Source organism: Hyperolius riggenbachi, chromosome 5 (genome assembly GCF_040937935.1).
Source record: "Hyperolius riggenbachi isolate aHypRig1 chromosome 5, aHypRig1.pri, whole genome shotgun sequence".
In the NCBI taxonomy this organism is placed as follows: domain Eukaryota; kingdom Metazoa; phylum Chordata; class Amphibia; order Anura; family Hyperoliidae; genus Hyperolius; species Hyperolius riggenbachi.
Window position 1 is genome coordinate 358,880,768 of NC_090650.1, and position 24,003 is coordinate 358,904,770.

Here is a 24,003-nt window from a genome sequence, read left to right on the forward strand (position 1 = left end):
CCGCTGGAGCCAGCAAAGGTAAATATTGATTTTACAGTCGGGTCTGTCGCCGGCTGTTCGGAGGGCTGCAGCGAGACCCCCGTGGGACAGAGGACGGCGTGGGAAGCCTCATTAGGATCCGGTGGCTTCCCCCACCCGAGGTGAGTACCCTCCAGGGGATGTTTTTGAGGTTACAGAGTCTCTTTAACTATTGATGGTCAAGTCTAGGAAAACTCATGGAGAAGCATGTGATCAGTCTGGTCAGGTGGCAAGATATGCAAGTTTCTGATTTGATGTGATCACAGCAAATCAGAGCTTTGCAAATCTATCACATTCTCCTCCCTGAGTTCCCCTAAGCAGGACCATCACTACTCTTAACTAGGGATAGCGATTGAGATGGATGACTCATTCTACAGGATTATGTAAAAATGTCAGCCCCCCCCCCCCACCAGGACTCGCAAGCCAGAAGTCAGTTATTAGAGATAGCCAATGAGATGCAAATAATTCCAAGTTGATGCAGGATTATGCAAATCGTTAAAGCAACAGGGACAGCCATACTATCCCAGGAAAAAAATGATTTCAGTGAATTTCATATAGTAAAGAGAAACCGGTTTCAGTCATTTTCCATCTTTGCTGCCTCTCACTGAGGCCAATCCTGATGTAATTTCCTCTCTTAGTGCAGTTTCTAGGAGAAAAAAGTGAATGTCATATCTAGCTTGCTTTGTAAACTCATGTGAGCACAGCATAGCTCATATTTCAGCAGCTTCTGCAGAGCTTCTCAGCCTCCTGGCACACTGACCTGCCCTCAGCCAATCAGTGAGGAGAAGGTATGCCAGGGGGGAGATGACAAGCTTCCCTCTTGTTGGCAATGTGCTAAATAGAGCCAGACTGAGAAGATTTATTACAGTAGCAACATTTATGATTATACTGGAATGCTTGCAATGCAGGGGCATGTTGTAAACTGCATAATACAGAGCTGTGGGTACATTAAATGTAATGTTATGGCTGACAATCTTTTTTAATGCAAATATATGCAATCTGAAAATGGACCAATTAAATGACGCCAAGGTGGGATCCGATTTGGTCCATTTTAAAAAGCTGCGCACATTTGCATTAAATATTTGCATAATCATGTATCAACTCGAAACTATTGTCATCTCATTGACGATCTACAATAACTGACTGCTGGTTTGCAAGTGCTGGGGCAACAAAATGTATCCTCCATATTAATTAGGGCACCCTCCGGCACTGAATGAAGGTCACCCTCAGACAAAACACAGAACAATTATATTGCGCTTTTCTCCTGGCTGACTAAAAGCGCCAGAGTAGCAGTATAAGACGTCTTGCCCAAGGTCTCCTTACTGAATAGGGGCTGACTTACTGAACAGGAAGAGCTGAGATTCAAACCCTGGTCTCCAGTGCCAGAGCCCTTAACTTAGGCATTCAGATTGCTCAATATTACTATATGCAGAATAAAAAGCTAAAAAAAGAAACCAAGCAAGAGAAGGTAGAAGCAGAGATTGGATGTGGTTGCTTTGCTGTTCTAGATCTCCCAGCATGCATCTCTGTAGGCAATATCTAGCCTACAGAGTCACATGATTAGGAGCTCAAAGGCCCAGCGCACATCAAAAACCTCTAGCAGATCTGCAAACCGCTAGAGGTTCTTGAAGCAGATTTCAGAGCGATTCTAGGCATGTTTAGAGACGTTTTTCTATAGCAGATTACAAATATTGTTACAGTAAAAGCGGTTACTGGACAGCTTCTGTAACAAAAACGCCTGGAAAACAGCTCTGATCTAGCATTTTTCAGAGCAGTTTTCCACTTTTCTATATTTTAACATTGAGGCAGAAATGCCTCAGAAATCTAAAAACTGCAGCAGCACTCGAGTTTGCGTTTGTAGAAAAAACGACCCGCTCTGATGTGCACCATCCCATTCACTTTCATCAGCCAAGTGGTTTTCCCCCTGCAAGTGGTTTAAAAATGCTACAGAACCGCTCTGGTGTGCACCAGCCCAAAGAGTGGCTTGTAGCTTTCTGCACCATAAAAACAAAAAAAAATGCTGGCAGTTGTAATGCATATTTAGCTCCAGTGTTTAGGACTGCTTTACGTCCCACCCCATTCCTGTTCTTCAGGATAACTGAGAGCCTGGATGTGACTAAAGGTGGCCATACACTGGTCGATGTGCCATTAGATCGACCAGCTGACAGATCCCTATCTGATCAAATCTGATCAGATAGGGATCGTATGGCTGCCTTTACTGCAAACAGATTGTGAATCGATTTCAGCCTGAAACCGATCACAATCTGTTCAGCTGCTCCTGCCGCCTGTCCCCCCCCCCCCGTATACATTACCTGAGGCTGGCTCCCGGGCGTCTTCTCCGCACTGCACCGCACCGCTGTTCTTGCTCCATCCCGGCGCTTCCTGTGTTACTCCGTGACCAGGAAGTTCAAATAGAGCGCCCTCTATTTCAACTTCCTGGTCACCGGAGTGACACAGGAAGTATAAGCGTACACTGGGACATGCGGAAATGCGGTGCAGCGAGGAGAAGAGGACCCCGGAGCCAGCTTCAGGTAATGTATACATGCTCGGATCGGGCCCGAATCGTACGCCGCAAGCGACGCGCTCCTACCGCCAGGCGATCGAGGGTAATTTCCCGCACGGCGCGATCGACGGACCGATCCGATTTCGGGAGGGAATCGGCGGGTGCGTTTAGCGCAAGCGATTGGCAGCAGATCCGATCCCAGGATCGGATCTGCTGTCGAAACGGCCGTGAATCGAGCCAGTGTATGGCCTGCTTAACACGACAAACACACAAGTGCCTTAGCAGTAAAGAAGGATTGAGCAAACATTAGCTGAAAGTAAATTGTTTATGTACCATGTACCCTGCTCCACAAACTGCCACAGAGCTTTCAGCTCTAATACTAAAAGATTAAAGATCAAAATTTGTTTTGCTGCCAAGGTGATTAATTACAAACCCAAGTCTAAAGGTGCGTACACACGGCTGATTTTATGCCCCATTTGTCATTCGAACCGGACGTTTGAACGACTTCTCGTTCAAACTTCTTGTACACACAGACGACAAAACGTTTGAAATGCTAATTACAGCTAATTTATATGTCATTTGAATGGTCAATGGACTGGATAGAACAACGGACTAGATCAAATGACTGATCAAATGACTTGTTGTTTGAATGTCTTTTAGTGTCAAACTCAGTCATTTGTACACATGTACGGACCTAACTGTCGTTTGAACGACTGTTCACAGATCCGGTGAACGAATCAGCCAAAACTGCTGCTATCAGTCTGGCGATCGTTCATACACACGCCAAACCGTCGTTCAAACGACCGGTTTGAACGACAAGTCGTTCAGTCTTAAAGTATGTACACACGAATGATATTTCTGAACGTTAGCTAACCGATTATGAATTGTATACAAGTATACTGGTTGCATTACATAGCTTACAATGTGTTAATGAGACAAGTCAAATATAAATGCCAAAGTAAACCTATGTAGGTTTTCAGACTATAGCGTTACAATGTAGGTTTTACAAATAGAACAATATGGTGCACACTATGCAGAAGGAGGGATCAGCTGCGGTTTCACAACAAGGACTCCTCTGCAACTTGCTGAGTAATGTATGGCTAAGCTAGTCACATGCAAAAGCTTCAGTTATCAGTAATGTAGGTTACCTGGGACCAAGCTGATCTTGGCTCTCCTTCCTTTTCCGCTGCTCCACCCTGGAAGGGTCCGAGGGATTATCTCCAATTCCACTCATCTTGAACACATATCAGCAACTGAAATGTACAAGAAAAGGAAAACCGTCAGCAACTTTGAAACCTTGGCAAGGCAAACCATAGAACAGAGTTTACTTAAACTTCTTTACTAACTGAATAGCTTGTAGTAGCACTCTATACAAGAATGAAAGACCGTCACTGTACGGGTCCCTGAAGAGACTGAAAGCCACTTGCTACATGTTACACTCCCTGGCTCTCCACATTCTAAGCTCTGTATAAATCAGTGCCAAAACTCAGCACAGGCCATGGGGCAGGGAAGGAAGCTGCCTAAAGAGGGGGTGTGTCTGTCCACAAAACAGGGGTGTGGCTAACTGCTTATTAGGCGCGGCAAACGGCAGTGAAGAAATGGCTGCTCCAAGTATAAAAATCAATCCTTGGTAGATATTAGTGGCAATTTATGCTACTGGTCAGTACTCCACTAACAGATTAGCACGGTTCCAGAGACAAAACGCGGTCATGTCTCCATACAGGCTCACAAGGTTGGATTCCTGTCAGAGGTTTGAAAACATTTTCCTGCACAAGAACAACAATGTGCAAGGAGCAGCCTAAGGCCCGGTTCACACGAATGCTTGTAGGGCAGTAAACTATAGCCACAGCACTGTCAATTCAAATGAACGGAAAGCAGTCTGTACAATCGCTTACTGTTTAGGCAAATACTGCATTCAGCCTCGATTTTTTGCGTTGTCTGCCCAGCACTTTGATGATCGCTTTCAGGATCGGTTACCACTGCGCCTTCGTGTCCCCCTACGTATATCAAAAGCGACAATCACCAGGAAGCGCCGCAGAAAGCCATCAAATGCTTTTCTGCACACTTGCAGAATAGCATTTGAAAGGAGACGCCGGGCTGCTGGTTCAGATGCTCGTCTCAACCAAATTTCCAGACTTCTCTCAGCAATAAGCATGGACAGATAATGTATGTTCACTGCATTGCAACTAAAGTCAGAGGTCTGTAACGCGCACAACCAAGTGCCAATGTTCACTCTGATCCTAATAGGCTGCTCTGCAATAAAATGTATACACAAACCTTTCAACAATTAGAATGTAATGCATTCACATGTCATCGCCATTTGGCTATCCTTCTACAAATTATGCCATAGAGGAATTACTACTGAATACCCCTCCTAAGCCACTAAAAATCCAGATAGCACAGAACAATGGACTAGCAGTTTTTACATGTTTGTCAAACCTTCAGACTGCTATTTTATGTAGAGTAACTTGTGAATCAACATTGTTTCCTTGAAGGGCTCACAGAGCAAGTTATCTCTATAGCTCAGGTAAAATGCTAGGACAATGTTACCTCCACTGGAATCAATAGAGCCAGTTCAAACCACAAGCCTGTCACCTACTGCCTTTGCTAAAAATCCTCCTGCAGGCAATTTACCGGAGTAAGCTAGTCACATGCTAGAAGATCGCCACCCGATGTGACAAAACGAAGAATCCCTCTCAGACCTGAATTTGACCAGAGGGATCGATTCCTTCTATTACAGAGCACAATTCCCACCACTGCAATGAGCAGTAAGATTCCTTCTATTACAGAGCACAATTCCCACCACTGCACTAAGCAGTAAGATTCCTTCCATTACAGAGCACAATTCTCACCACTGCACTGAGCAGTAAGATTCCTTCCATTACAGAGCACAATTCCCACCACTGCACTGAGCTGTAAGATTCCTTCCATTACAGAGCACAATTTCCACCACTGCAATGAGCAGTAAGATTCCTTCCATTACAGAGCACAATTCCCACTGCTGCACTGAGCAGTAAGATTCCTTCCATTACAGAGCACAATTCTCACCACTGCACTGAGCAGTAAGATTCCTTCCATTACAGAGCACAATTCCCACCACTGCAATGAGCAGTAAGATTCCTTCCATTACAGAGCACAATTCCCACCACTGCACTGAGCTGTAAGATTCCTTCTATTACAGAGCACAATTCCCACCACTGCACTAAGCAGTAAGATTCCTTCCATCACAGAGCACAATTCCCACCACTGCAATGAGCAGTAAGATTCCTTCCATCACAGAGCACAATTCCCACCACTGCAATGAGCAGTAAGATTCCTTCCATCACAGAGCACAATTCCCACCACTGCACTGAGCTGTAAGATTCCTTCCATTACAGAGCACAATTCCCACTGCTGCACTGAGCAGTAAGATTCCTTCCATTACAGAGCACAATTCTCACCACTGCACTGAGCAGTAAGATTCCTTCCATTACAGAGCACAATTCCCACCACTGCACTGAGCTGTAAGATTCCTTCCATTACAGAGCACAATTCCCACCACTGCAATGAGCAGTAAGATTCCTTCCCTCACAGAGCACAATTCCCACCACTGCAATGAGCTGTAAGATTCCTTCCATTACAGAGCACAATTCCCACCACTGCAATGAGCAGTAAGATTCCTTCCCTCACAGAGCACAATTCCCACCACTGCACTGAGCTGTAAGATTCCTTCTATTACAGAGCACAATTCCCACCACTGCACTAAGCAGTAAGATTCCTTCCATCACAGAGCACAATTCCCACCACTGCAATGAGCAGTAAGATTCCTTCCATCACAGAGCACAATTCCCACCACTGCAATGAGCAGTAAGATTCCTTCCATCACAGAGCACAATTTCCACCACTGCAATGAGCAGTAAGATTCCTTCCATTACAGAGCACAATTCCCACTGCTGCACTGAGCAGTAAGATTCCTTCCATTACAGAGCACAATTCTCACCACTGCACTGAGCAGTAAGATTCCTTCCATTACAGAGCACAATTCCCACCACTGCACTGAGCTGTAAGATTCCTTCCATTACAGAGCACAATTCCCACCACTGCAATGAGCAGTAAGATTCCTTCCCTCACAGAGCACAATTCCCACCACTGCAATGAGCTGTAAGATTCCTTCCATTACAGAGCACAATTCCCACCACTGCAATGAGCTGTAAGATTCCTTCTATTACAGAGCACAATTCCCACCACTGCAATGAGCAGTAAGATTCCTTCCATTACAGAGCACAATTCCCACCACTGCAATGAGCTGTAAGATTCCTTCCATTACAGAGCACAATTCCCACCACTGCACTGAGCTGTGAGATTCCTTCCATTACAGAGCACAATTCCTACCACTGCACTAAGCAGTAAGATTCCTTCCATTACAGAGCACAATTCCCACCACTGCACTAAGCAGTAAGATTCCTTCCATCACAGAGCACAATTCCCACCACTGCAATGAGCAGTAAGATTCCTTCCATCACAGAGCACAATTCCCACCACTGCAATGAGCAGTAAGATTCCTTCCATCACAGAGCACAATTCCCACCACTGCAATGAGCAGTAAGATTCCTTCCATTACAGAGCACAATTCCCACCACTGCACTAAGCAGTAAGATTCCTTCCATCACAGAGCACAATTCCCACCACTGCACTGAGCTGTAAGATTCCTTCCATCACAGAGCACAATTCCCACCACTGCAATGAGCAGTAAGATTCCTTCCATTACAGAGCACAATTCCCACCACTGCACTAAGCAGTAAGATTCCTTCCATCACAGAGCACAATTCCCACCACTGCAATGAGCAGTAAGATTCCTTCTATTACAGAGCACAATTCCCACCACTGCAATGAGCAGTAAGATTCCTTCTATTACAGAGCACAATTCCCACCACTGCAATGAGCAGTAAGATTCCTTCTATTACAGAGCACAATTCCCACCACTGCAATGAGCTGTAAGATTCCTTCCATTACAGAGCACAATTCCCACCACTGCAATGAGCAGTAAGATTCCTTCTATTACAGAGCACAATTCCCACCACTGCACTGAGCTGTAAGATTCCTTCCATTACAGAGCACAATTCTCACCACTGCAATGAGCTGTAAGATTCCTTCCATTACAGAGCACAATTCCCACCACTGCAATGAGCTGTAAGATTCCTTCCATTACAGAGCACAATTCCCACCACTGCAATGAGCAGTAAGATTCCTTCCATTACAGAGCACAATTCCCACCACTGCAATGAGCAGTAAGATTCCTTCTATTACAGAGCACAATTCCCACCACTGCACTGAGCTGTAAGATTCCTTCCATTACAGAGCACAATTCCCACCACTGCACTAAGCAGTAAGATTCCTTCCATTACAGAGCACAATTCCCACCACTGCAATGAGCAGTAAGATTCCTTCTATTACAGAGCACAATTCCCACCACTGCAATGAGCTGTAAGATTCCTTCCATTACAGAGCACAATTCCCACCACAGCAATGAGCAGTAAAATTCCTTCCATTACAGAGCACAATTCCCACCGCTGCACTAAGCAGTAAGATTCCTTCCATCACAGAGCACAATTCCCACCACTGCACTGAGCTGTAAGATTCCTTCCATTACAGAGCACAATTCCCACCACTGCACTGAGCTGTGAGATTCCTTCTATTACAGAGCACAATTCCCACCACTGCACTGAGCAGTAAGATTCCTTCCACTGCACTGCAATGAGCTGCAGGATTCCTTCAATGCACTTCAATGCAGTGCAATCCTATAGGCCATCGATTGACCACCACCTTAATTGAGTAAAAATGGTTAATAGAGGCGCCAAAATAGGATAAGATGGGTTAAAAACCGTTTAAAAGGAGGGGGTGGGTGGATCCACTACCCTCACTCAAAATGACCAGGCTAAATCAAGCCGTAAATAATGCAAGAAAATATTTATTAGTCTCCAAATACACCCACCCCCTCCTTTTAAACGGTTTTTAACCCATCTTATCCATTATTTACTCATATCTTGTCCACCCTGGGTGGAGGGGTGTTACCCCATTTTTTTCTTTCTATAGAGAGCGACTTTTTATACCTGAGTGGGGTCAGGTGATAATTCTCCCCATCTGCTATTACAGTGGTCGCCTGCGTGGTGACCCACACTTGTGAGTATATTCTCATTTATATACCTTTTCCATATTGGTCGTACTTACTACACTAGATTTGGCTCTCGTTTTTTTCATGTTTTTCAAGCACCACCTTAATTGATCGACATTTTCCATCCTGTCTGATCGATGGTTTTAAACAATTTTCTATAAAAGTTGATCAAAACTTCGAATGATCAGACATGTTGCAGTACATGAGTGATCAAATTTACCGGGAACGGTCTGCAAAATCTATGACTGTATGAATGTATACCTTGTGGTATACATTATAAAGGTGTATGTATGTATGTATGTATGTATGTATGTATGTATGTATGTATGTATGTATGTATGCATGCATGTATGTATGTATGTATGTATGTATGTATGTATGTATGTATGCCTTTACAATGAAATCGCTAGGAAGATTGATACATCATCTGTCCTCCCGTTTAAAGGGGAATTGAAGTGAGAAGAATATGGGGGCTGTCATATTTAGTTCTTTTTAAACAATACCAGTTGCCTGGCTGTCCTGCTGGTCTATTTGGCTGAAATAGTGTCTGAATCACACCAGGAACAAGCATGCAGCTAATCTTGGAAGATCGGACAATAATGTCAGAAACACTAGATCTGCTGCATGCTTGTTCGGGGTCTATGGCTAAAAGTATTAGAGGCAGAGGATCAGCAAGACAGCCAGGCAATGTGCATAGTTAAAAAGGAAATATGTCAGTCTCCATATCCCTCTTGTTTTAGTCGCCCTTTAAACTAAATACATAGTCTTAATGTGTAACTGAAGTTTTACACATACATATACCATTGAGACACATATCGGTGCCTCGATTTCCCAGCTTGTAGTGGCCTCTGTTTGCCACAATCCACCACTGAAATTGGTCCCAAGCTATCTGTGAAGGCTTGTCGAATGTGCCAAGCCAGAAGGGGAGGGGCCAGCTGCAATAGGACACCCACTGCACGCCCACTGCAGCCAGAAACACTCCATAGGCGGAGGGATCAAGTCCTTATCCCTGCCAGGCCACATGCCTCGTCCTGGTGTACTTTACTGTGTGACCAGCCAAACATGAATAGATTTCATTGTGTATCATTTCCAGGAAGTCTGTCACCTTCAGGGCCCGGGACTTATTCAGGATCGTGTGCTGTACAGACACGTTGTGAGGCTGCAACTTTGCAATGTGTTCAGGAGCTACGGAGGGGTGGAGAGGTACAATGCACCACAAAGCAGTTTCAAGCAGAAGAGGTAAAGAGAAGGACCATGAACTCAGCTAATGCTTTGTACACATGATGCAATTTTCAGACAGATTGATGTTCTAATCTATTATTTCTGACAGATCCAATCTGATGCCTGATTGTTTATCTGATCAATTTTGTATAGAAGTAATCAGAAAATCAGTCCGGAAATCGATGCTGGAAATAATCAACTTGGCCGTCAATCTGACAGAAAATTGCATTGTGCGTACTTAGCATAATGCTAGGTACATACGATGCAATTTTCAGACAGATTTACTGTCAGATCAACTATTTCCAACAGGTCTGATATGATTTCCAATCGATTTTCCGTTCTCTTTTATGGAAAACCTATCGGAAATCAGATCAGACATGTTGAAAATTGTCGATTTGACAGTAAATCTGGCAGAAAATTGCACTGTGTGTACCTAGCATTAGAGCATCAGTCATGCTGGTTGTCTTGGTGACGCATTGGGGAGGCGGTACACATGAATGACTCAGTAGAGGTAACCCCAACTGGCTGCCTCGGCTGACAACCCTCTTGGTCGTGGGGCTTTAAGCATCTTTGTTTTAAATACAATTGCTTTGAATTAACCCAATCAGTGGATTTGAGCTCTCCACTGATTTTGCATAGATGAGATCATATTACCGATTCAATCATTCACACGACTGTAGCTTTGACCGCCACTGCTAAATATATGAGTAAAACAAATAAATGTATTGGCTTTTATACAGCGATGAGCTCCAAAAATGCTCTTCAGAGCCATCCTGCACAAACTGATCAGAGTGCTCAGAACTACGGATTAGTATTTTGATAAGAGTCCCAGTAGGAATATAAACGCAGGAGCGAAGTACTGCAAGACCACAGTGCTAACCGTCACACCAACTTCATATAGAATATGCCTGTTTACAGCAGAACTGTAGCCACCCAACTTGCTCTGCAGAAGACATAACTTTTGTATCCATTTACCCCAAAGTCTGCTGCAATGTATACTGCGGAATTTGTAACATTTCCTACTATTGCCTATCACCCTCATACTCCGCCACATTGCTTCACTACCTACCATCTAAAGCTAGCCATACACAGTGAGCGGATTGTCCAAGTAACCAAAATAGGATGGAGTCTTATCTATTCGTCAAAAATCAGCTAACAAACTCTCAAGACTCCATTTAGATATTCGGTTTCCTTTAAAGTGATCCTAAAGTCATCCAAAAAAAATGAGTTTTACTCACCTGGGGCTTCCAATAGCCCCCTGCAGCTGTCCGGTGCCCTCGCCGTGTCCCTCCGATCTTCCTGTCCCCACCGGCAACCACTTCCAGTTTCGCCATCAGGAGCCGACAGGCTGGGAACGCGAGTGATTCTTCGCATTCCCAGCCACAATATCGCCCTCTATAGCAGCATAGGGAGTGAGAAAGTTTACACAGTGGTTTCAGGCAGTCAGATTTCACCTTATCCCTAACCTCTATGAAGATGACAATAATGGTAACACGTGAACAGTCACTGCCTAATACTGCTCTTGTTCATATATTCAATTTACTCCATGCTGGTTTTAATAACAGTGCTTCACAACTGTGAGCTAATAACTGGACTCAGTGTATAGTAAAGGGGTTATTTGGAGGGCATTGCATAGTCAGCACAAATCAACTGCTGCTAACAGAGCATTGAAACTCCTCTGCCCAGCACATAATATGCTCTACAGCCCATCTCTTACATGCTAATAATATGCAGCCTCCTCACTCTACATGTACAGACCTACAACCTGTGGAGGAAGCCATATCCTGCTGCAGCTAATGCTCATTAATATGCAGCCAATCACAGGCTGAGAAATAAATGACATCACTGAAACATGACACACAAATGTCAAGTAAACAGGATGAACACTGGCTCAGCAGGTTCAATGGCTGCAATTATTAGGAGCAAAACAGAGCACTACATTTACACTAATCCCTCAAGTCTGATGTGAAATAACCAGCAGAGCCAAATAATAATTGCATGAGATTCTCATTGCAATACTGCCAAATTTGAAAAATAACAAATCAAAAATAAAACAAAACCAGGGTGGGGAGTAGGATTCAGCAATTTTTGGGTACCTGGAGTATCAGGTTTCATAAACGGCAGAGTCGGATGATTTCTGTACCAACTACACAGCCCTGCACACAACACACAAATCCCCCGACTCCACCTGGAAAAGGCATGCATCTTTATTACTGGGGGCCTGAAGCACATGTGTGTTATTAAGCGTTTGATGATAAAGGTACCTCCATAAGAGCAGTATAAAGTGAAGGGAGAGCAGTATAAAGTGAAGGGAGAGCAATATGGAGGCTAACATTTCTTTCCTTTTAAACAATACTAGTTGCCTGGCAGTCCTGCTGATATTTCTCGAATCAGTAGTATCTGAATCACACCTGAAACAAGCATGCAGATAAGCCAGTCAGACTTCATTCAGAGCACCTGATCTGCATGCTTGTTCGGGGTCTGTGGCTAAACGTATTAATGTTTGAACATACCTGCGATGGATGTCGCCCACCGAGGATCGGGACCGGATCCCATTGGGTGACATTGCTGGGTGAAGTGTCGGACTCGCACACCGGAAACAAGCATTCAGCTAATCCTCATCTGATTGGCATATTTATTCAGGATCTAATGCTGGGCATACACTATTCATTTCCTCATCAATTGAGCCGCTGATGGCTCGATTGATAATATCCGACAGGTCCGATGACCCGCCGGATCTATCCCCCGCTCGATCCCCGCGGGTGAACAATAGCGGGGAATCGAGCGGAAGATAAGGAGCGCCCGTGGGGGATGAGCGGGGATCGATCCAGGCGCCAGCGGGGACGCACTGGGATCGAGCCAGCGGTTTGATCCGACGCAACTATCTTACCATCTATGCCCAGCATAAGGCTAAAAGTATTGGAGGCAGAGGATCTGCAGGATGGCCATGCAATGTACATCGTTCAAAAGGAAATAAATATGTCAGTCTCCATTTTCCTTTCACCTCTGGTTCTCTTTAACCAGTTCAGCACCACATGCTTACACCCCCTAGTGACCAGGCTTTTTTTAACAATTTAGGCCACTCGCTGCAGGGCTGTACATCTCAGCACACAAGTAGTCCCCCCCCCCCCCCCCCCCGTGACATGGCTGTTTTCAGTACCGCGCTGCCTTACATCGCAGCGCTGTACTATGTAAAGAGATTCAAGAGATGAGTGTGCAATCTCCTGCAAAACCCCGCCCCAGGACTCGGCGTTAGGCGATCGGCGCTAGGCAGTCGGGAGGGGGTTAAAGGACACGCAGATGGAGGATGTATGTGTCCCAAAGTGATTGACTGATCGTCTCAGGTAAAAAAAAAATAATAATCCAGAATCGGCACAAATAGCAACATTATTTAACAAACTGCTATGGTGGATCACTATACCGCAAACACCAGCAGCAGTTACTGTTTGGCACCTGCCCCCTCCATAGAACAGAACAAGCAGCTTGCCTTCAACTGAGCAGCATGTCCGATTGTTCCCATCAACATTCCTGCTGGTAGACCGTAAACTGATATATGCAGGCCTTCATTCTGAAATGAAATGCATCAGGATGTATGCATGTGGGATTCCGATACACAATATTGCTAAAAGAATACAAGGGGTGCAGCCAATACTGCAACATTTTGCCACCATTTACAATTGTGCAGCGACAACACAGAATCTCACGCCACTTTCTTCCAGTGAAATAGCGGACCTGCTGCAGATTTAGAATAAACAAAATTGATTCCTATCTGAAGTACTTACATATACATATCTAAACAATAACTTCTTATTTACCATTAAAAATCCATATATGTTAGTAACTAACTGAGGTAAGTTTTACTATTTTATGATCTAATTATTGACTGTTAGGTCCAAAATAACCTCTGCAAACTATAAGATGATACCACATACTTCTTGTATGGTGGGCGATCACCCCCAGCCAAACATTATCCAAGTTTAAAAGTATTGCACTCTGGCAATGGGGAATACTAGACTGTGCCTTGATGAAGGGGTCCCCATGAGGCCCCGAAAATGTAATTTCAGTATTTATGAGAGAGAGAGAGAGAGAGAGAGAGAGAGAGAGAGAGAGAGAGAGAGAGAGAGAGAGAGAGAGATTCATACAAAGTTGTCTTCATGTACAAGATATACAATACTGTTTTGTTTTTTTACTTAGTTTGATATTAAATGTTACAGTATTGTATAAACTGTTAAAAGTAGTTTGAAACACATTGAACACAACCAAAACACAAATGTCTTAGGGTACTGAGTATTATACCAGGGCTGTGGAGTCGGTACAAAAATATTACAACTCCGACTCCTCAGTTTATGAAACCACGACTCCAACTACGACTCCGGGTGCCCAAAATAGCTCCGCCTCCTCGACGCCGACTCCTTAGTCTAATACTTAAAGAGACTCCGTAACAAAAATTGCATCCTGTTTTTTACCATCCTACAAGTTCCAAAAGCTATTCTAATCGGTTCTGGCTTACTGCAGCACTTTCTACTATCACAGTCTCTGTAATAAATCAATGTATCTTTCCCCTGTCAGACTTGTCGGCCTGTGTCTGGAAGGCTGCCAAGTTCTTAAGTGTTGTGGTTCTGCTATGAACTCCCCCTTCCAGGCCCTTCTATGCACACTGCCTGTGTATTATTTATTTAGGGCAGCTTCTCTCTTCTCTCTTATCTTTTACAAGCTGGATAAATCGTCCTCTGAGCTGGCTGGGCTTTCACATACTGAAGAATTACAGACAAGGGGGCAAAGCGGTTTGCAGGAAGTAAAGAGCAGCCTGAAACTTCAGTGCATGAGAACAGGGGGAAAGAAACACACAAATGATCTCTTGAGATTCAAAAGGAAGGCTGTATACAGCCTGCTTGTGTATGGATGTATTTTCTATGTGTGGACATACTGTACATCAACCTACTTCCTGTTTTGGTGGCCATTTTGTTTGTTTATAAACAAACTTTTTAAAACTGTTTTTAACCACTTTTAATGCGTCGAGGAGCGGCGAAATTGTGTCAGAGGGTAATAGGAGATGTCCCCTAACGCACTGGTATGTTTACTTTTGTGCGATTTTAACAATACAGATTCTCTTTAAGAGGGCTGTGGATTTTGTACAAAAATCATCCGACTCCCGGGTTTATGATATCGACTCCTCCAACTCCGGGTTCCCATAATTGCTGTCATCCGTCAGTGTGATGCATGGTTCCTGAGTTAGGGGGTGCTGGGTGACTTCCACGCCTTTCCAAAGGGGAGTAAATATCCTTTAAACAGTGGGCAGTCAATTTTGGTAGACAGCATAATACACAAGTACCTTTTTTTTAGTATATGCCCATATCCAGAGTTGTCAGGAAGTAAATCATTTACCCACATTTCACCATGGTTAACATATGATTTAACTAACATCCCAGAACCGGTTTGGAAGTTGGGGGGGAGGTGTAAGAGTGAGTGAGTGAGTGAGTATTTTTACATAGTTATTTAAGTTGAAAAAAAAAAAAAAGAAGACATACGTCCAAGTTCGTCAAGACATACATACATACATACATACATACATACATACATACATACATACATACATACATACATACATACACACACACACACACACACACACACACACACACCTTGCTGTTTCGGAATCAAGTGTGTTATCAAAACACCAGAGTTATATAATGATTTGGCATATTACAATGTGAAATATTCTATATGTATACTGTAAAATATATGTACACAGTACACACTAAGGCTGCAGTCACTTTTGTAAACATGTTAACTGTCATTTATGCCATTTAAACACAGGTCCTTACACAATAATACTACAACATATAGTGAGAGCTGTGCTCCTTTCTAGGCCGTTTGCCCCATGACAGGTGTCTGACACAGGACCCTCCCCCTCAACACTGCCTAATAGAAAACTAACATTCCATTAGTGGAATTACTATGGGAAGGCCACAGCATGGAGATAATCATTAAACTATGTCATTATTAATGGAGGGGGAGGGGTCAAACTGGTTATGCAGGTTTCACAAAGGGAAACCAGCTGAGTATCTGCTTAGCCCGGGCTCCACCTCAACAGTTGTCAGGAGAAACGTAGACAGCGTTCGCAGTGAGGACAGCAATCCAGGAATGCAGCTCATTTGTATATACGTTTCTCTTGTACACAGATACAGTAGCTGGGAATGGCTGTGGAATACTTGAAACATTAATACTTCCCTGTTGCCAGGGTAACAAGAAAGGCTCCTATTGGACAGTACAAGGCACAGCACTTGCTGGGTAATCCGTTTGCTCGCTGTAATGAACAAATGCAGAAAGAAGTTCTTCTATGTCGGTTTTCTGTTTATTACACAAGCCCGGCTGAGACAGAGCTGAGACTGAATGCCATTTTGTTTCAGTCAGTAAACTCACTGTGTGCCGGATCAGCATTTCTCCTACTTCCAACAAATTCTCCTATTGATATGCAAAGCAAGTGCACTGACATGGGAGGCTGATGTACTGCTGGGTACTAGCTGGGGAGATACCAGGACACACAGCAAACACTGACACCACTAAACTCACAAAACAAAAGCCCAATATTACAAAACAAAATGCCAATATCAACCTACAAAATACCTATTAAAAAGGTAGAAAAAAAAACGACATTCTTCCACAATCATCTGTTCAGCTTACAAACAGTTCCTGACATGCTGAAGCATACTGCCATTTATGACAACAGTCACAGATAAATGACAAACCTGGTACCCAAGTGGCTGCAGTGATGACTAGGCAGTTTGCACTCTCACCTTGTGGTACCTCAGGTCAAGGTTCATACATCCGCATAAACTTTGTATAGGTCTCACCCTAACCTGCTACCTAAGTGGCCGCAGTGTCAGTGATGATTAAGCAGTTCATGCTCTCACCTTGTGGTACACCTCAGGTCAAAGTTCATTCATCCGCATAAAATTCGTATGGGTCTCCACTAAGGTGCTTTGGATCCCTCCCACAAACCAAACTAGCAGTCAGTTGGTTTTGCCCTGAAGAAGCCCCATACTGGAATAGGGACATCTGACGATTACCCCCACCCTGGAGTAACTACTAATGTGAAGTGGGGAGCCCTGTAAAAGTGCTTAGGAAAACGTTGATGCTGCATAAAAGTAACAACTCTTGTGAAGCAGATGTATCATCTGAGTGTGTAGATACCCCACATATACTACCCCTCCTCCCCATTTCAGCTAAATTGGAACTTTGTATGCAGCTAATCAGATTTGGAAGTAACTGATTAATTAACTGCCAGCTTGAATAATTAATGTTGCCATCAGAGCTGTTACATTCCACACATGATTATTTCCCATGCAAACTTTACACTAAATACAGTTAATTAACTTAAAACTAGTAAAGCTATACATGAACCTAAGGTAGCTCTTGCCCAAAGCAATCATTACTAATTCATTCAGGTGACAGTTTAGGTATGACTGTTGTACAGACAAACATACTGTTTATCTAGCGAATGGCCTGTTTCTGTTTTACGGAGAGGGGAGGATGCAGATGACGGTCCGTTACCGAAGCAACAGTTGCCGGCCAAAAACTTTACGTCTGGCCAATTACAGGTTAGGAGCTGTTGAGGGAAACTTTTACACACTCTGGATTTTCACCAGAAACCATCATGAACAATTAATTTTGTGCTATGCAAGTCTAAAGTGCAAACTTAGCTGAAGTTGAGTGTAATATCACATCTGTAAATCAAACTCTCTGAAGACCAAGCAGTCCATGTTTCTCTCACAAAATACCTCCACTCAGAGCTTCTACAAACACAGTAATGGTCGGGACCCACTAGCAGCCCTTCCTATGCGCTTCCAGATCAGTAACCCGCCAGAACAGTTAAACGCTATGAGGGCGATTCCACTACAGTGCTTGCCATTTGTAGGAAATTGCAAAAGGCGTCACATGTAACATTTTCAGAGAGATCAAAGAAATGCGAGGAAGGGGGGGGGGGGGGGGGGGGAATTGCATTCCTTTAAAATCGCTTTAAAAATGTTTAACAAATCACAATTGCAAATTGTGGGTCCTGGCCCTAAAAGGGTACCTTGAGGCATCACTATGACACTGCAAACAAACATCACACTCAAAAATGTTCCAGCTAACTGGAGGAGTGTCTATTTGTAGTGCTAGTGTATGGGAAAACTTTAGCTCTGCTGGCAGCACTACACTAGAGGCCGCCTAGGGATCTACTGATGACAATGTAACAGCACTATAGCCTGCCTGTGGATCTCCAAGTCACAATGTAATAGTACTATATCTGGCCTGTGGATCTCCTGATCACAATGTACCAAGCATTATATCCTGCCTGCGGCTCTCCTGGCTACTATGTACCAAGCACTAGAGGCTGCCTGTGGATCGCCAGGTCACAATGTAACAACACTAGAGGCTGCCTGTGGATCTCCTGGCCACAATGTAACGCCTCACTAGATCCTGCCTGTGGATCTCCTGGTCACAATGTGACACGGCACTAGAGGCTGCCTGTAGATCTCCTGGCCACAATGTGACACGGCACTAGAGGCTGCCTGTGGATCTCCTGGTCACAATGTAACACTAGAGGCTGCCTGTGGATCTCCTGGCCACAAAGTAACACATCACTAGATCCTGCCTGTTTATCTTCTGGCCACAAAGTAACACATCACTAGATCCTGCCTGTGGATCTTCTGGCCACAAAGTAACACATCACTAGATCCTGCCTGTGGATCTTCTGGCCACAAAGTAACACATCACTAGATCCTGCCAGTGGATCTTCTGGCCACAAAGTAACATCACTAGATCCTGCCTGTGGATCTTCTGGCCACAATGTAACAGCACTACATCCTGCCTGTGGATCTTCTGGCCACAAAGTAACACATCACTAGATCCTGCCTGTTTATCTCCTGGCCACATAGTAACATCACTAGATCCTGCCTGTGGATCTTCTGGCCACAAAGTAACACATCACTAGATCCTGCCTGTTTATCTCCTGGCCACAAAGTAACACATCACTAGATCCTGCCTGTGGATCTTCTGGCCACAAAGTAACACATCACTAGATCCTGCCTGTGGATCTTCTGGCCACAAAGTAACACATCACTAGATCCTGCCTGTGGATCTTCTGGCCACAAAGTAACACATCACTAGATCCTGCCTGTGGATCTTCTGGCCACAAAGTAACACATCACTAGATCCTGCCTGTTTATCTCCTGGCCACAAAGTAACACATCACTAGATCCTGCCTGTGGATCTTCTGGCCACAAAGTAACACATCACTAGATCCTGCCTGTGGATCTTCTGGCCACAAAGTAACACATCACTAGATCCTGCCTGTGGATCTTCTGGCCACAAAGTAACACATCACTAGATCCTGCCTGTGGATCTTCTGGCCACAAAGTAACACATCACTAGATCCTGCCTGTGGATCTTCTGGCCACAAAGTAACACATCACTAGATCCTGCCTGTGGATCTTCTGGCCACAAAGTAACACATCACTAGATCCTGCCTGTGGATCTTCTGGCCACAAAGTAACACATCACTAGATCCTGCCTGTGGATCTTCTGGCCACAAAGTAACACATCACTAGATCCTGCCTGTGGATCTTCTGGCCACAAAGTAACACATCACTAGATCCTGCCTGTGGATCTTCTGGCCACAAAGTAACACATCACTAGATCCTGCCTGTGGATCTTCTGGCCACAAAGTAACACATCACTAGATCCTGCCTGTGGATCTTCTGGCCACAAAGTAACACATCACTAGATCCTGCCTGTGGATCTTCTGGCCACAATGTAACAGCACTACATCCTGCCTGTGGATCTTCTGGCCACAAAGTAACACATCACTAGATCCTGCCTGTGAATCTCCTGGCCACAAAGTAACACATCACTAGATCTTGCCTGTGAATCTCCTGGCCACAAAGTAACACATCACTAGATCCTGCCTGTGGATCTCCTGGCCACAAAGTAACACATCACTAGATCCTGCCTGTGAATCTCCTGGCCACAAAGTAACACATCACTACATCCTGCCTGTGGATCTTCTGGCCACAAAGTAACACATCACTAGATCCTGCCTGTGGATCTTCTGGCCACAATGTAACACATCACTAGATCCTGCCTGTGAATCTCCTGGCCACAATGTAACACATCACTAGATCCTGCCTGTGGATCTTCTGGCCACAAAGTAACACATCACTAGATCCTGCCTGTGAATCTCCTGGCCACAATGTAACACATCACTAGATCCTGCCTGTGAATCTCCTGGCCACAAAGTAACACATCACTAGATCCTGCCTGTGGATCTTCTGGCCACAAAGTAACACATCACTAGATCCTGCCTGTGAATCTTCTGGCCACAATGTAACAATCATACACAGGAATCAGCGCGAGCCAGGAGAAGGTCAGAGGCTCCCCGGCAGGCAGCAGCAGTACACGGCTCCATGTTTGTAAACCAGCAGGGCACGATCTGCTTACTCAGCAGCACGGCGGAAAAGTTCACAGATTACCTCCAGCTCGCTCCACAAATCGGCATCACAACTCAGCCGAAATCCGTATTGGGGATCATCTCCTTGGGAAGCACATCCAGCTTTCAGCGGCAACAGAGCCTCCGCCTCCTCCTCCTCCTGGCCGGGGAGCCGTGTGAAGCCTGCGATAGGAAGCAGCTCGAAAAACGTGATCAGCTGCTGCTGGAGTGAGGCTTCCTCTCCGTGTCACCGCGGCCCCGCCCTCCGCCTCACTCCCTGACAGCCGCCCAATTGGCTCGCAGCTGCCCTCTGTTTACTATGCAGAGAGATCACTCGCTGGAGTTTGCTCCAAGAGGCTGCGGCCAGTTTCTCTTATTTACAGTTTCCTCTTAAGAGGAGGAGCCTCGCAGTGACTGAGGATTATGCAACTAATCCTCCAATGGCTCGCTCTCTCGTTACCCCAGTCACAGCGCAGCTAACCCTATGGCAGCCATGTGAGTGCGCAGCAAGCTGGCCTGAGCCCTGGATGCCTCGCATGTGCCTGAGCCCTGGATGCATGTGGAGTTCTCCATCCACAGACCTCAGCCTTGTAAACAAATATATTCTTCTATACGGCTGCTTCTTATGTAACCTTTTCCCTTTCCTGTATACCTCCTACTACTACCTTGTGTGTCATTTTATCAAAAGTATCAGCTCAATTTAGCTCAAGTGCAAACTTATTTGGCCAAATATATATTTTATCCTTATTTTGTTTGATTTTTTTTTATCGCACCTATAACCTAACCTTATTAGGTAATGTAGCCACCACCCCCATCTCTGTTACGGAATTCCAGATTTCAAGATCCTTGGGAAGGAAAGGGCACAGGAGCCCTTACGGAAGACAAGGTGCCACATTGGTGCCTATGATAAATGCCACAATTAGTGGCAGAAAGGAGAAATTTGGGTGCATGGTGGTGGCTGCTATAAAGCGCCTGCTGGTGCCAAAAATTAAACATTTTCAGCAATAAGTGGCTATGTAGGCAAATTTGACTATATAACTGCTCATTGCGGAAGGGGGGCACATTACGGAGGGGATTTAGGGCTAGATAGGATTAGGTTGAACCCATAGTAAATATTGGTAAATATTACTAATATTCTACTATGGAAATTCAGTAGTAGTAGAACTCTGTTCTCAGGCCCATTCTACTACCAGCAAACTGAGACTTTTTCCAGGCCACTTTTTTCCATGAAAGCCCTGGGAACACCTCTTGAGGAAGGCGTACATTGAGGATGGGCTTACTCCTGGCCATTGCGTTTGTGGTGAGATGCTCCGCCCCATCGCAACGCACAAAACAGCATTCATATGACCCTACGCCAGAGTCCGCCGACAGGGTCATATGCATAGCAGCGCCAATTCTCCCCCCCCCCCCCCCCCCCTGCATGACGTATTCCCTGCTGAAAATAAAGTATATAACTAGGATCCCTAAGTTTCCCTGTCGTCATTCCATTGTTCACACCAGGGGCGTAGCAATACGGGTTGCAGAGGTTGCGACCGCATCGGGGCCCTTGGGCCAGAGGAACCCCAAAGGGCCCTCCTTCAACTACAGTATTACCTCTCTATTGGTCCTGTGCTCTTAAACACTTCTATAGATACTATGGCTAGCATTCATAAACCTGTTGTCGGTAAAGATAATCTGTGCGGGAAACCACCGCTGTCAGTGTTTTAGACTTCTGGCTGCTCATTCATAAAAATGTATCCAGTTGCGATAGTAGTGCGGAGATTTCCCGAACTAGGCTGTCGGTAGGCAGGCGGTAGGCTTGCGGAAGCACAGTACGCTGCCGAATTGATACATTTCTCAGTGTTCCGCTCTACTGCAGCTGCCTGGGAGGTCCGTGTCTCCATTCACGTAACATTGTTATCGCCACATCAGAGGGAGCGGTACTTCCCGACCTCACATTGCTTGCTCTAATCTTTATGAATTAACAGTTTGTTACATTTTTTATAGAATAATCACCGCACAAGGCAGTGATTTATCGCTCTGCTCGGTAATCAGCTTTTCATGTAGAAAGTCTTTATGAATGCAGATTTAGCTACGTGGTCGGTAAAGTCAGCTGTTTTAAGCATTTCCGCATGCGGAAATGCTTTATGAATGATAGCCTTTGAGTAGTAATTATTAACAAACTGTTCCCCATCCCCTTCTTGCACCTCTGACACTAAGTTTTAGTGCACCATATCAATTGCTATGTGTCCTTGGGGAGCCCCATTGTAAAACTTGCATCAGGGCCCACAGCTCCATAGCTACGCCACTGGTTCACACCACCTCCATATTTAAAATCTCTGCTTCGCCCATTGGAATTTCATTATTTCCGTCAATGTGGAAGTCCGACAGCAACAGGTTACTGACTTTGTGGCAGCCAATCAAGCACTTCCAACGCAATGCGACAAATGTGCTAGGCCCCACTGCCTTGCATTGTTGTTGCATTACCCTGCAGTAAAACAAGGTAATGCAACACACCCTTACAGCGCAAGAGTAAAAGGCGCCTCAAAAATGCCACAAGCAAATACAGGCTCTTCTCAAAAAATTAGCATATTGTGATAAAGTTCATTATTTTCTGTAATGTACTAACATTAGACTTTCATATATTTTAGATTCATTACGCACAACTGAAGTAGTTCCAAGCCTTTTATTGTTTTAATAACGATGATTTTGGCATACAGCTCATGAAAACCCAAAATTCCTATTTTAAAAAATTAGCATATTTCATCCGACCAATAAAAGAAAAGTGTTTTTAAAACAAAAAAAGTCAACCTTCAAATAATTATGTTCAGTTATGCACTCAATACTTGGTCGGGAATCCTTTTGCAGAAATGACTGCTTCAATGCGGCGTGGCATGGAGGCAATCAGCCTGTGGCACTGCTCAGGTGTTATGGAGGCCCAGGATGCTTCGATAGCGGCCTTAAGCTCATCCAGAGTGTTGGGTCTTGCGTCTCTCAACTTTCTCTTCACAATATCCCACAGATTCTCTATGGGGTTAAGGTCAGGAGAGTTGGCAGGCCAATTGAGCACAGTAATACCATGGTCAGTAAACCATTTACCAGTGGTTTTGGCACTGTGAGCAGTTGCCAGGTCGTGCTGAAAAATGAAATCTTCATCTCCATAAAGCTTTTCAGCAGATGGAAGCATGAACCCACTTTTGAACCAGAAACAGCGGCAGAGGCGCCTGACCTGGGCTACAGAGCAGCAGCACTGGACTGTTGCTCAGTGGTCCAAAGTACTTTTTTCGGATGAAAGCAACTTTTACATGTCATTCAGAAATCAAGGTGCCAGAGTCTGTAGGAAGTTTACTGACCATGGTATTACTGTGCTCAATTGGCCTGCCAACTCTCCTGACCTTAACCCCATAGAGAATCTGTGGGATATTGTGAAGAGAAAGTTGAGAGACGCAAGACCCAACACTCTGGATGAGCTTAAGGCCGCTATCGAAGCATCCTGGGCCTCCATAACACCTGAGCAGTGCCACAGGCTGATTGCCTCCATGCCACGCCGCATTGAAGCAGTCATTTCTGCAAAGGGGTTCCCGACCAAGTATTGAGTGCATAACTGAACATAATTATTTGAAGGTTGAATTTTTTTTGTTTTAAAAACACTTTTCTTTT

General features: G+C 44.6%; 1 protein-coding gene across 4 annotated transcripts in view; it reads right to left on the bottom strand.

The window, feature by feature from the left end:
* Positions 1-24,003, bottom strand: part of NCOA2 (nuclear receptor coactivator 2) — a 372,516-nt gene that overhangs the window by 142,942 nt on the left and 205,571 nt on the right. For 2 of the 4 annotated variants that reach the window (XM_068237481.1, XM_068237482.1), the window contains exon 4: positions 3,670-3,774. In XM_068237481.1, coding sequence (XP_068093582.1) covers positions 3,670-3,755 — 86 coding nt within the window. In that variant the 5' untranslated portion in view covers positions 3,756-3,774. Of the gene's footprint in view, positions 1-3,669; positions 3,775-20,407; positions 20,642-24,003 lie in introns of those variants that run through there. The other 2 variants (XM_068237480.1, XM_068237483.1) reach the window with 2 other exon arrangements.